At 43.0% G+C, this 13,786-nt stretch overlaps 1 protein-coding gene across 1 annotated transcript in view; it reads right to left on the bottom strand.

Moving 5' to 3' along the window:
* Nucleotides 1–11,806: 11,806 nt before the first annotated feature.
* Nucleotides 11,807–13,786, bottom strand: part of gfod1 (glucose-fructose oxidoreductase domain containing 1) — a 54,713-nt gene continuing 52,733 nt past the window's right edge. The window contains exon 3 of the mRNA XM_061964768.2: nt 11,807–13,646. Coding sequence (XP_061820752.1) covers nt 12,924–13,646 — 723 coding nt within the window. The 3' untranslated portion in view covers nt 11,807–12,923. The remainder of the gene's footprint in view (nt 13,647–13,786) is intronic.

Below are 13,786 nucleotides of genomic sequence, written 5' to 3'. Positions count from 1 at the left end.
CTCATGACCATAGGTAAGGTTAGGAACGTAAACAGACCGGTAAATTGACAGCTCAGCTCCTTCTTTACCACAACGGATCAATACAGTGTCCGCATTACTGAAGACGCCGCACCGATTCGCCTGCCGATCTCACGATCCACTCTTCCCTCACTCGTGAACAAGACTCTGAGGTACTTGAACTCCACCACTTGGGGCAAGATCTCTTCACCAACCCGGAGATGACACTCCCCCCTTTTCCGGTCAAGAACCATAGACTAGTACTTAGTCGCTTCTCACTGGGCTGCAAACCAACCCAGTGAGAGATGAAACCATCAAGACCACATCATCTGCAAAAAGCAGAGACCAAATCCTGCAGCCACAAAACCGGATCCCCTCAACGCCCTGACTGCGCCTAGAAATTATGTCCATAAAATTTATGCACAGAATCGGTGACAAAGGGCAGCCCTGGGGGAGTCCAACCCTCACTGGAAACGGGTCCGATTTAATGCTGGCAATGCGGACCAAGCTTTGACACTGATCATACAGGGAGCGGACCGCCACACTCAGGCCATACTCTATACTCTCTGAGCTCTCTGTACAGGACTCCCCGAGGGACACGGCCGAAGGCCTTCTCCAAGTCCACAAAGAACATGTAGACTGGTTGGGCAAACTCTCATGTACCCTCAAAAACCCTGCCGAGAGTATAGAGCTGGTCCACAGTTCTACGACCAGGCCGAAAATCACACTGCTCCTCCTGAATCTGAGGTCCGACTATCTGGCGTAGCCTCCTCTCCAGTACACCTGAATATACCTTACCGGGAAGGCTGAGTAATGCGATCCTTTGATAGTGGAACACACTCTCCGGTTCTGCTTCTTGAAGAGAGGAACCACCACCTTGGGCCGCCGATTCAGAGGCACCAGCCTCGTTGGCCACGCAATGCTGCAGTCTTGTCAACGAAGACAGCCCCACAGCATCCAGAGCCTTAAGTAACTCCGGGTGGATCTCATCCACCCCCGGGGCTCTGCCACCGAGGAGTTTTTTTTAACTACCTTGGCAACCTCAACCCCAGAAATAGGAGAGCCCACCACAGATTACCCAGGCACTGCTTTCTCATAGGAAGACGTGTAGGTGGGATTGAGGAGGTCTCCAAAAAATTCCCTCCACCGAACCACAACGTCCTGAGTCGAGGGCAGCAGTACACTATCCCAACCATATACTGTGTTGACAGTGCACTGCATCCACCTCCTGAGGTGATGGATGGTGGTCCAGAATTGCTTCGAAGTCGTCCGGAAGTCCTTTTCCATGCCTTCGCAGAACTCCTCTCATGTCCGGGTTTTAGCCTCTGCGACCGCCAACGCCGTGCGCCGCTTGGCCTGTCAGTACCTGTCCGCTGCTTCCGAGATCCCATGAGCAAAAAGGACCCGATAGGACTCCTTCTTCAATGTGACGGCATCCATCACCACTGGTGTCCACCAGCGGGTTCTGGGATTACCACCACGACAGGCACCAACCACCTTGCAGCCACAGCTCCAATCGGCCGCCTTGACAATAGGGGTACAGAGCATGGTCCACTCGGATTCAATGTCCATCGATTCCCTCGTGACATGTTCAAAGTTCTTCCGGAGGTGGGAATTGAAACTCTCTCTGACGAGAGACTCTGCTAGACGTTCCCAGCAGACCCTCACAATGCGTTTGGGCCTGCCAGGTCTGACCGGCATTCTCCCCCACTATCGGAGCCAACTCACCACCAGGTGTTGATCGGTAGAAAGCTTCGCCCCTCTCTTCGCCCGAATGTCCGAAACATGAGACCGCAAATCCGATGACACAACTGCAAAGTTGATCATCGAACTGTGGCCTAGGGTGTCCTGGTGCCAAGTGCACAAAAGTCCAATAACAAAACACCACCCGGGTGGCTGTTCTTCCCAATCACGCCTTTTCAGGTTTCAATATGACCGTTGAAGTCACCCAGCCGAACAACGGAATCACCTGAGGTAGTACTCTCCAGTACTCTCTTGAGGGAATCCAAAAAGGGCGGGGTCTCTGAGCTGCTGTTTGGTGCGTAAGTACAACCATGGCGATGCCTACTTCCAGCTGTGGCCAGCCTGTTGTGAAGTCCTGTTAAGTGCAGCACATCTGGAGGTCTCCAAAGTACTTGGCTACCAGGGCTCTGATGCAGACTTGTACATGGAAGAAGTCCAGGGCGAACTCGATGAGTTGGTGGGGGACAGACCCGTATGCGTTGGCAAGGTCCACCCACACGACATGCAGGTCACCTCTCTCTCTCTTAGCCCTTTGGATCTGCTCCCATATTACTGCAGAGTGTTCCACACAGCCTGGGAAGCCTGGCACGCCTGCCTTCTGGCAGCTGGTGTCGATGCACCCGTTACTTGTGAGGTAACTGGTCAACCTCTTGGCCAGGATGGAGAAGAAAGTCTTCCCTTCGACATTTAGGAGGGCGATGCTCCTGAACTTGCAGATCGTACTGGAGTTCTGCTCCTTTGGGATGAAAACTGTAACCGCTCTTTGCTACTCTGAAGGGATGACTTGTTTTTTCCAGGCCACTCTCAGCAGGTTCCAGAGATGTCTCAGGACCCCTGGGCAGTACTTATACAGCTTGTTTGGTATCCCATTGGGGTCTGGGGCTGAGGCAGCTCTTGCTTTCCAGACGACCTCTGCCACCTCGCTGAGTTTGGGGAGGGCAGCATTAAAGAGGAAGGCTGGGGTAACTGGGCGAGGAACATAACCAGGGGATCTCAGTGGAGTTGACTTTGCTGGGTCACTGTACTCTTCCTTGATGTGATTCTCCAGCTCAGATTTGGTAATATCCAGCTTTCCGCTTCTCTCGTCCTCTAGCAGCTGTCTCGCATGCTTGAAGGGATTTTTGAAGAAGTTACTCCTCTCTTTGTCCTTCCGCCTTCTGCGTTTGCGAATGCGCTCAGCCCTCCGTAGGCCGGCAAGATCTTTTCTCACCTCCTCCTACAGTGGCTTCAGGCCCTCCTTCTCCTCCTTGCTTGCCTTTCTCCACTGTTTCCGGAGTTGACGCCGCCTCTTGACAAACTGCTCGATTTCTCTCTCCCTCCTTCCTTTCTGCATTGGGCCAGATTTCCGCTTTTCAGCGGCTACTCCAAATCTGCCTCTGCATTATCGTACAAGATGTCTCCAATGCGGTTCAGCTTGGTTTCCACCTGGCCACGCAGTAAGTGCTCCAGGATAAGGCTGAGGTCCTTGTCCAGCGTCTGCCAGACCACAACTTCGTTTGCTTTAGGCCATTTGACCAGCTGCCTCCTTCCAGGTTCTTTCCTCTCTGCTCTCTGGCTTTGCTCCTGGTTGTTGGGGTTGCTTTGTGTTCTGTGTGTGTCTTTGTCAGTGCCACCCTCAGAGGCATTGGTGTCCACCAAGGGCCCTCCTGTGTCCTCCGCCTGCCTTTCCTCAGCAACGGTGGATCCCTCAGCATTGTGGTTTGCCACCTGGCTTTGGGTTCCTCTTGTCTGACCTGCGGTTCCAGTGCAATGTTGCTGATGGCCTCCCTCTTTGCACTTTTTCCTTCCCTGGCGGATACGCAAACCTCTGAAGGTGGTCACCTTCTCCCACCCACACCTGCATCTTCTCATGATCCTAGACTCTTTGTCGGTGTCTGTTCCAGTCGTTACCAAGAAATCCATCTGATTCGATCCGCTGATTACTACTCACTGCAGACTTTATGAGAGCCAACAAACATAATAAAACATCACATACTGTACAGGGTCTGCTGTTATTAGGATACCAACTGCTTGGATGTTCATATATTCCCATTTATATTAAAAATGTCTCATAATTCTTGCGAAGGAACAGGGTGGGGGAACAAGTGCTTTTCATGTCGTTCTCGCCAGTACCCAGTCCAAAAGAGCTGTCAAAGTGTCAAACTTGTCGGAATATATCCTCAGCCATGTACTTTTCAGGTGAGAGGCATGATTTATGATTTACAATAAACTTACAGGCAGCAGGGAAGCGAGGAAACAGCAGACCACTCAATGATGTAAACATAGGGACAAACGGAAGTGATTATGTCGCTGTTATAAATAGCTTGTCTGCATAAGTGCTTATAATAACAATATCACCAATACTTTAATTTAATATTGAAGTCACGAAAATGTAAATGGAGTATTATTGGCGCTTTTTGAATGGTTATTTATCGGATTTTATGGGCGAATAGTGGAGCTCCTACTGGCTTCGCTGTAAGCGTGTCAGGAACTCGCATGGCTGTGACCCCAAGATTCAGGAAACAGGAGCATGACGTGTAGGTAAGAGTCTTTATTGTACTCAACAGAGGAAGAACAGTCATGCATGTAGTAGAAGGTCCTTGACATAATTAATCCTTGAGACCTGACGAACAGGCAAGGCAGGTAGAAATAGCAGCCTGATTGGCAACTGCAACCAGGTGTGCCAGGCTGCCAATCAGGGACAGGTGAGAGAAACGTGCGCTCGGGGAGACATGCAGGAAGGGGAACGAAAATTAGAGCGCCGACAGGAAACAAACACCAACCAAGGAAACACAACCAGAAGTGAATGTTATGGGTCACACTTCTGCTGCTTCTCCTTCTGTTGCGTGCCCTGACAAGCGCACCGCGGGCCACGCCCACGGGCGCTCTCTCTCCGCTGCGAGCGCGCTTCCGCGCGGCTGCAGACACTCGGCAATCAACGCATATGTCCGTGATGAGTGATCAGCCTTCATAAGCCAGCGCAACCTGAGATCCGACGCCAGAACGTAGCTTCTCGTACCCAGTACAGTAAGCCCACACGTCTCTAGCTCTCCTGCATGTGCATTCTCTCTCTATGTGCTCCCTCCCTGCCGTGCTCATCGTCTCTTGTGTTGTGTTGTTCTCCAGCTCCCCGTCGTCCTTCCTTGTCGTCGAGTTGTGTGTCTCGTCACCTTGGACCCCCTGTGGATTCCACCTTGCCTTCCTGGACTTCGACCTCACGCCTGCCTTCTGACCACGACGCCGCGCTCCTGTCCTCGACCATCCGCCTGTCCTCCGACGATCGAGCCTGCCTTGCCCTAATTGGACTTCCACCTGGATGTCAACACACACCATCAGCACCCTCTGACAACCACGCTCAGATAAGTCTCTCACTTAGTCACATTACATTTCTTGGGGTTAATTACACACCGCACTTACATACTAAGTTGTCAATAAACACGCTGACAGCTAACGACGTCATCGTCTCTCTGCCGTCTTCTTCTCCCGCTGTCCCGTCACAGTGAAGTCATGTAAGGGCGGAAGGGGGCCAGGCGGAGGGACAGCGAAACGTCCCGCACAGAGTCCCAACAGGATGCCAGGATGGACAGCGCGGTGGGCTCCAAAGGAGCCTTCGAGGGACTGGCAGGAAATGTTGTCGAAAGTCCAACTGGAAGAGCGGGGGCCGTCGACGGCCGAACCGCAGGAGGCGGTGGCCGAGGCGGTGGCTGAGCCAGGCGGAGCACCGTGTCCAGAGCTTGAGGCGCAGGCGGCTGGGCTGGAAGCGTGTCCATAGCTTAAACAGCAGGCAAAGGAGGTCGCCGAGGTGCAGGCAAAGGAGGTTGCACAGCAGGAGACGGAAAAAATGGCGCCGGCTGCACAGGCGGCGGTGGCCGAGCCAGAGTGAGAAAGATTGCGCCCACCGTGGCCCGGGACCGCACAAACCTGGCCTTCATGTCCTCCAGGAATTGGTCCAGAACGTCGGCTCCATGTCGCCGACAGGGGTTCCCGAGAGGTAACTTTTATGCACAAGGATTTTGTTAGGAACTCGCATGGCTGCGGCGGTTGTGACCCCAAGATGCAGGAAACAGGTGCACGACGTGCAGGTAAGAGTCTTTATTGTACTCAACAAAGGAGGAGCAGTCATGCGTGCAGCAGAAGGTCCTTGACATAATTAATCGGCGAGACCTGACGAACAGGTGAGGCAGCCAGAAATAGCAGCCTGATTGGCAACTACAACCAGGTGTGCCAGGGTGCCAATAAGGGACAGGTGAGGGAAACGAGCACTCAGGGAGACATGCAGGAAGGGTAACAAAAATAAGAGCGCCAACAGGAAACAAACATCAACCAAGAAAACACAACCAGACGTGAAGTGACAGATCGTCATAAAACAGACTTTAATTTCCGTTTACTTAATGTTTAGAATTAATTCATTCAAAAATCCATCCGTCGTCATGTCTTTCATAATAATTGCGAACAATAGGCAACATTCCCCAAAAACGTGCAGTTCCCCTTTAAGAAATATGATTATTTTAATTATGTTACTGTTTAGCAACCCTAGTGAGTACATTTTGTTACAAACATTGCTCATTCATGCTAAATTATTAGACAAAAATTCAAACTTGACACTTTTCATGTTTAGTACCAAATTTAGGCTACTTTGCATTGAACCAAAAAGATTTTTTTGTCCTGTCCAGCTACTCAGGCAAATCATATTATTGATATAGATTGCCGACTTGTCCAGGGTGTACCCCGCCTTCCGCCCGATTGTAGCTGAGATAGGCTCCAGTACCCCCCGCGACCCCGAAAAGGGATAAGCGGTATAAAATGGATGGATGGATGTCCATATTTGCTGTACATATTTACTTTACAAAAGAGAAGTGTGGGATACTTCTCTTGATGCCTTATTTGTATTTGACTTTATTAAATGAATGTATATTATTATTTGGCGCAGCCGGACAGGAGCAGGAGAGGATAAAAAGATTTTAAAAAGTAAGATAAGGGGGTATTCATTCTAAATAATTGAAATTTAAAATGTATTATAGAATTCAGACCTTTCATAACAATTGTAATGCTAAAACCTGACAGTAATATTATGCGAGCTTGTTTTCTATGAATACACTGAATTAATATCGTAAGAACAGTAGAATTGGAATAAACACCTTATAAAAACATTAAAATGGTTTCAAAATCAGCTTTAATTTGAGCTTTTAAAATGAGCTAGCTTACCTGTGTACACGCCGCCATTTTGGAGAATATCCTGTGTTAGTCACGTTCGTGACTGTCACATGGCAAGCATTTCTAAAAGTTTTACGCTACACTTCACACACACTAATAAGTTCAAGTTAATTACAATGTTATACGGCGTGGCTCGGTTGGTAGAGCGGCCGTGCCAGCAACGTGAGGGTTCCAGGTTCGAGTCCCATCTTCTGCCATCCTCGTCACGTCCGTTGTGGCCCTGAGCAAGACACTTCACCCTTGCTCCCGATGGGTCATGCATCAGTGTGTGAATGGGTGGATGTGGAAATTGTTTCAAAAGCATTTTTGAGTACTTCGAAAGTGAGTATACAAGTATAAACCATTTACCATTTATACTGGGCACCTTTTTGGACATTTAAATTGTGTTGGGGTCAGAGCCGGCCCAAGGCATAAGCGTACTAAGCGCTTGCTTAGGGCCCCGCGGCCACCAGGGGGCCCCCAAAAGCAATTAACAAAAAATTATTATTTTTTATTTTTTGCATGTACGAGTCTGACTGATGATTTCTAAATGATCAAAGATATATTATTGTACAAAAACACAATTTTAGGTCAACATTTTTGCACATTGCTGTTTCAGGTTTTTGTTACCAAAAATAATAAAGTGAATCAGAATCAGCTTTATTGTCCAGTTATGTTTAACACACATGGAATTTAACTTCAGTAGACTGCGCTCTCTTTGTACAAAGTAAACATTAAATATGAACAATTAACTAAAAATATAAACTAGTAATTAAAGACTAATATGTACAAGACTGATGAGACAAGATGACACTTTTACTGTAAATACAAAGCTTTATCACTTGGACTGTTCAACCCCAGGCCACTCTTGTAGCTGAATGTTTTCTACATTTTAAGATTAGGAACCATATGTGGCACTCTGGACATCATTCGTTCATTCATTGGTATTATTTATGTTCTTAACTGGGCCACCCCCATATCTTTATAAATGACATGTCATTTGTAAAGACATGCCAGGCTGACAATAGGATAATGTAAACAACACTGCCAGAGCCGCAATGAGTTTATATATTATTTATATATTATTGGCAGAAATAGAGGGCCCCAAAATCAAATTTTGCTTAGGGCCCCATGGAGGCTTGGGCCGGCACTGGTTGGGGTTTATAATCAGAATGAATAGACTGTTATTGGGCTTTAAAGTGAAGCAGTATCTCCTACTGCCAGCAGATGGCGATATGGTATTATCATATGCATGTTTGATAAGGAACATAAAATAACTATTTCTCTTTTATGTGGCAGCATCAATGAAATTAATTTTAGAAACCGTATGAAGAAGGACACTATTTAATTAACTAAAAGCACAAATGTGTGCTGTAATGACCTTAAAAACCTGTTGAACAAGACAAGTCAGTTAAGGTTTATAATTGAGCACACGTGGTGATGAAGTGTGTGAGTGGAAAACAGAAAAGAGGTTGTTTTAAACAAATGCATTTTATAATAATATTTCATAAACAGGAAAACATGAAGCAGAATGCATTTTACATAATCCCACTAAGTTTCAGCAACAGACAACAAAAATAAATATCATTGACACGCATGAGAAGACTTGTCGTTGTAATCAAATAAAATACAGTACATACTTGGACACATATAGCATTTCCATATGTACATTTTCAGTAGTTGTACGCACATACTGTATAGCTAATATTAATTTAGGAAAGTGAAAGCACACATGGGAAGTGAGACAAAAAAAGTGAATCTTTTGGTTTCTGTATTTTTAAATACGAGTGTTTTTGGATTCATTCAATCTTCAAGGTTCTACTTTACGACTGTACGTATACTGTATGTACATACCTTCAAAGTGAGATCACAGTTTGGTATACATAGCTAACTCCTATAATTTTAGATATATATTAACAATAATAATCCAAGCCTAACCTATAATCATTATGTCACAAATTGAAATCCACAAATCTGTTTTAAAAGACAAAAATGAGCAATCTTGCCCAAAACATGATGATCAAATACTGTATTTATGTGTCTGTATTGGGAAAACCATTTGATGCACCAATGTGACTTTTGACCCACATCACCAAAAGCTAGCAAGTTAGCACAAATTTCTTATAGAACAATTTAAAAGTTTAAAGATCAATAGACAATTAAAACATAACCAATTTCTAGTGGAACCCGCTTATGTTGACAACTATGTGTGGACCAACTCATCAAGATCTGCTCCATCCTGTTCTTATTACTACTAAGATGCGGCATGGCTCGGTTGGTAGAGCGGCCGTTTCAGCAACTTGATGGTTCTGGGATCGATCCCCACTTCCGCCATTAATGTTGTTAATGTCATCATTTACAATAAGCAGCAACATAACTGCTGTCTTATTACACAACATTAAAACATGCACACCCTCACTTCCTGTTCAGTGCAAAGTAAGCTTCAAAATAAAAGCCTCGCAGTATACCCTGGATTCTACCACAGCAACTTAATACAAACATTTAATTGTTTTTTAGATTGTTAGCCACCAGAAAAAAGTTTATTGTAATTGTAGTCAAAACAAACAAGACAAATATCACAGCAGCTTTGTTAGACAAGATAATAATAATTTAAAAATGATAATAAATTGCAAAAATAATATGCACAAATGTAGAGAAAAAAAAGATGTCAACAAACATTACAACATTAACGCTCTGCTTATGTCGCTGAACAAAGTCACGCGTAAATGGTTTGTTCGGCTTAACGGTCATGTCGACAACCGCTTATGTCGACGTCAGTCAGCAAGTCCAAGGGTTGTCAACACAAATGTGTTCCACTGTAGTGTTCATAGCTATGGTGCTTTGTAGCAGAGAAAATAAACTAAAATATGTTTTGTTTTTTGAAGAATGTTAGTAAGAAGACGTATGTTTAGAGGGGACAGTTAAATATACAGAATATTAGTTCAATATTACATGACATATACTGAATATTAGTTCATGTAATATACAGAATGTTAGCCTTCACCTTTCATACCTTGAACAGCACTGCTTGAACAGAGTGGAAGAAGCCAAAACAACAACAACCCAGCTCTCAGCATCAAGGGTTGGAATTGGGGGTTAAATCACCAAAAAATGATTCCCGGGCGCGGCACCGCTGCTGCCCACTGCTCCCCTCACCTCCCAGGGGGTGAAAAAAGGGATGGGTCAAATGCAGAGGACACATTTCACCACACCTAGTGTGTGTGTGACAATCATTGGTACTTTAACTCATAATAACAGTACATTGTTGTTTGCATAAAATATTGCATTTACATGGGAAAAGTATGATTAATGTTGAATTATATTCCATCACGCTGAGTCAGCAAGCTGATAAGTGTGCGGATAATTTAAAAACTTAAAAGCAGTACTATATTAATACTTAACGTACCATATAGCAGGAAATACTCTCATAAAGCTGAAGGTTCACTTGAAAAAAACAATTATATTATATATGCTACCCTGCTTAATAATATCAATCAAGCTCAGCATTTCAGTGCAGATGTTCAAAATGTTATGAGACATTTTCTTGATGCATTCTTTAGCAAGTCGTACAAAGGAAAGACAAACATTTGTAGTCTGCTTATAAATTATTCTGCTTTTCATGTTTCATCAGTTAAATAACATTTCTTTACAAGAAGCCAACACTTTAAAGGTGTTAAAATGTCTACTGTACATTTGAGTATTTTCATGTTTTCCTTTAAATTAATACACAACATAGTGTAGACACAATCTGCCAAACAAGACAAGCTGAAATAAGCAAAGTAAGTCAGGTGATCACAACCTTACAGCAACTTTTATCACAACTATTCTTTTGCCTCGCTGTCAGCCAGGGGCTCTCCAAACCTTTCCCCCCGTTGACTGCATACACAAATATAGATGCACTTTGATATTTTACATTTCCTACACTAACTTAGTTAAGATAAGAAGTTAATAAAGTCAAGCATGTCTATAGCGAACACTCAAGGAAACCGCTACAGTGTTTTAAAATATGCAGGTTGGCAGCCATTTCGAGTGTTTGTTGGTAATTACAATTGGTGATACAACGTAAGTGTAGTACGTATGGCAATGTTGGCGAACAACCATAGTAAGTTTACACAAACCGCAAGCATTTTTATTTATTAAATATTAAACCTAGACATTATGGAAAAACAGCACAAAACAATTCACATCATAAAAACTTTGTCCTAAAAATAGTAAACAAATGACTGATGTCCAGTTTGGCGCCAATTTAAACGTGGTTGAATTAAAGATGATTGATGAGCCTTTTGTTAGCTCTTGTTTATTGCTGCACCATGTTGGGGCCATTTGGAAGTGCAGTTGTGTTTGGCTTTATATCAATATTTGCCTGTACTTATGTGTGTGTGTGTATATATTTATATATTTATATATATATATATATATATATATATATATATATATATATATATATATATATATATATATATATATACATATATATATACATACAGTATATATATATATATATATAAATATATATATACAGTATATATGTCTATATGTAAATATATATACACGTAGGTATATATATATATACATATATATATATATATATATATATATATATATATATATATATATATATATATATATATATATATACATACATATATGCATATATATATGTATGTATATTTATACATATATATATTTGTTGAGTGCTGTAGCTCTGACAGAGTGACCTTCGGGTTCTCGGTTACCTCCCTGACTAGGTATATATACATATACATATGTATATGTATATATATATATATATATATATATATATATATATATGGATGTATATATATATAAACATATGTATATATATATGGATGTATATATATACACAGTATGTATATATATTTGTTTGTATATATATCTATATCTATATCTATATATATAGTTTTGTTGTTGTTTTTTCCGTGGGGGAAAAAAGGACATTTGATTTGTATTGTATTGCATTTATTTTAACTGAGACTCTATATATTAACATCATGCATCATATCATTGCAAAGATTTTGATATTAGTGGTCGCTATGAGGAGTAAAAAAAAACATATTCTGGGACAAAAAAAGTGGCCACATTAAACAAGATTTATAACAATACATTCCCCGGGAGGTTACATTTTTGTGGCTGCTATCGACGTGTTTGACTGTACTTTTAAAAACATCAACATTCTGTAACTCAGAATTGTGTTATAGCTGAAAAACAACCTTATTCTTATTACACTTTTGCTGTTATTGTTTTCTTTTATTTTACAACTTTTTCAAAATGTTCTCGTAAAATTACGATTTTGTTTTCATGATATTTTGACTTAATTTTCGACTTTATTATTACTTTACTTTATTCTTCGTTTTGTTTAAAAATAACCAATTATTTTAACCTAATGCTTTGAAAATGATTCGTTGCGACCTTATTATCGCAAAATTACAAAACAATATCTCATAAGAATACAACTTTGATGATTTCCTGCACATAAAATGACTGCATTTTTAAAATGCGTTTTTTGTTAAATTGTACTTTTAGAACATGCCAAAGAGGAATAAAACAATCTTGGCTCCCCACTTTGGACACCCCTGGTGTAAACATGTAACACCATGTAACATGTAACAAAAGTCCTTTCATGTTCACTAAGTAATAATCATTTTTACTTCATCGTATGAAAGCTTTTAGACGGGAAAAAGGCATCTTTATAAATAAAGTTGTGATTGCTTGTTATGATTTCTACAAGAAGACCCAGTCAGTAGTTTGACAGCAGCAAATAATGTTGATGTCATGAAGAACATATTTCTCCCATCATCCTTTGCTGCAGTAAGATTCTCCCATCATCCTTTGCTACAGTAAGATTCTTTCATCATACTTTGCCGCTGTAAGATTCTTCCATCATCCTTTGCTGAAGTAAGAATTTCTCATCATCCTTTGCTGCTGTAAAATTCTCCCATCATCCTTTTCTGCAGTAAGATTCTCCCATCATCCTTTGCTGCAGTAAGATTCTAACAGTAGAGCGACATTCGACTTCGCCGCATGGCCTCACTGATCAGATACGCCGGGCTGACCTCAGGTTCTTCCGTCATGATGTTGATGCTCTGCCATTCTCCGCACTGGTTGGACTTCTTGATGGTGTCTACAACACAAAGAGCATGAAGACAATCCTCAAAGGTGGCGGCCATTGTCAAAGGCCTGCTGTCCCATGTCCTCCTGTCTTCCTGGTCCTGAAAGGCCAGCCTCACCGCCTGGATCATTCTGATCATTCCGGTCAGGTACGGAGCAGGGATGTCACTGAAGGCTTTTTCCGGTAACGAAGCTTTTTCGAGAGGTGTTGTGTCTCTGAGGAGGAGTTCATGACCGCCGTTGTTCTTCTGCCCAAACAGGTCCACCCCTCTGACCGTCAACCTGCCGACTGTCCCCACCACCATCACTTCTTGACGAAACTCTCCAGGAACGTTGAAGTTCAGTGTGACGGTGCAGCAGGCGCCTCCTTCTAGAACCATTTGGAACGTGCAGAAGTCATCGCTGGTGATCTGACGGATGCCTTTGATGTTTTCTGTCTGCTTGACAAAGGTTTTCAAGAAGCCGTGAACTTTGGACGCCCGTTGACCCGTCAAGAAGGTGAGCAGGTCGATGATGTAACTTCCTACTGAGTGCAGGCCGCCGCCACCCATCAGGTCATCACAGCTCCAGTTGTACTTCTTACCTAGCAGACTTCCACTGTGCACCTGAAACAAACAACATTAATTGTTCACACGCTTCAGTCGGTCCCGTTTATGTCGATATACAGTAAACAACACACAGATGTTTTTACAAACTTCAGTCTGTGTATGTCAACATAAACCCGACATGGATTGTTCACACGTTT

The sequence above is a fragment of the Nerophis lumbriciformis genome, linkage group LG07 (assembly GCF_033978685.3).
Source record: "Nerophis lumbriciformis linkage group LG07, RoL_Nlum_v2.1, whole genome shotgun sequence".
Lineage (NCBI taxonomy): Eukaryota > Metazoa > Chordata > Actinopteri > Syngnathiformes > Syngnathidae > Nerophis > Nerophis lumbriciformis.
This window is presented reverse-complemented; position numbering and strand designations above follow the sequence as displayed.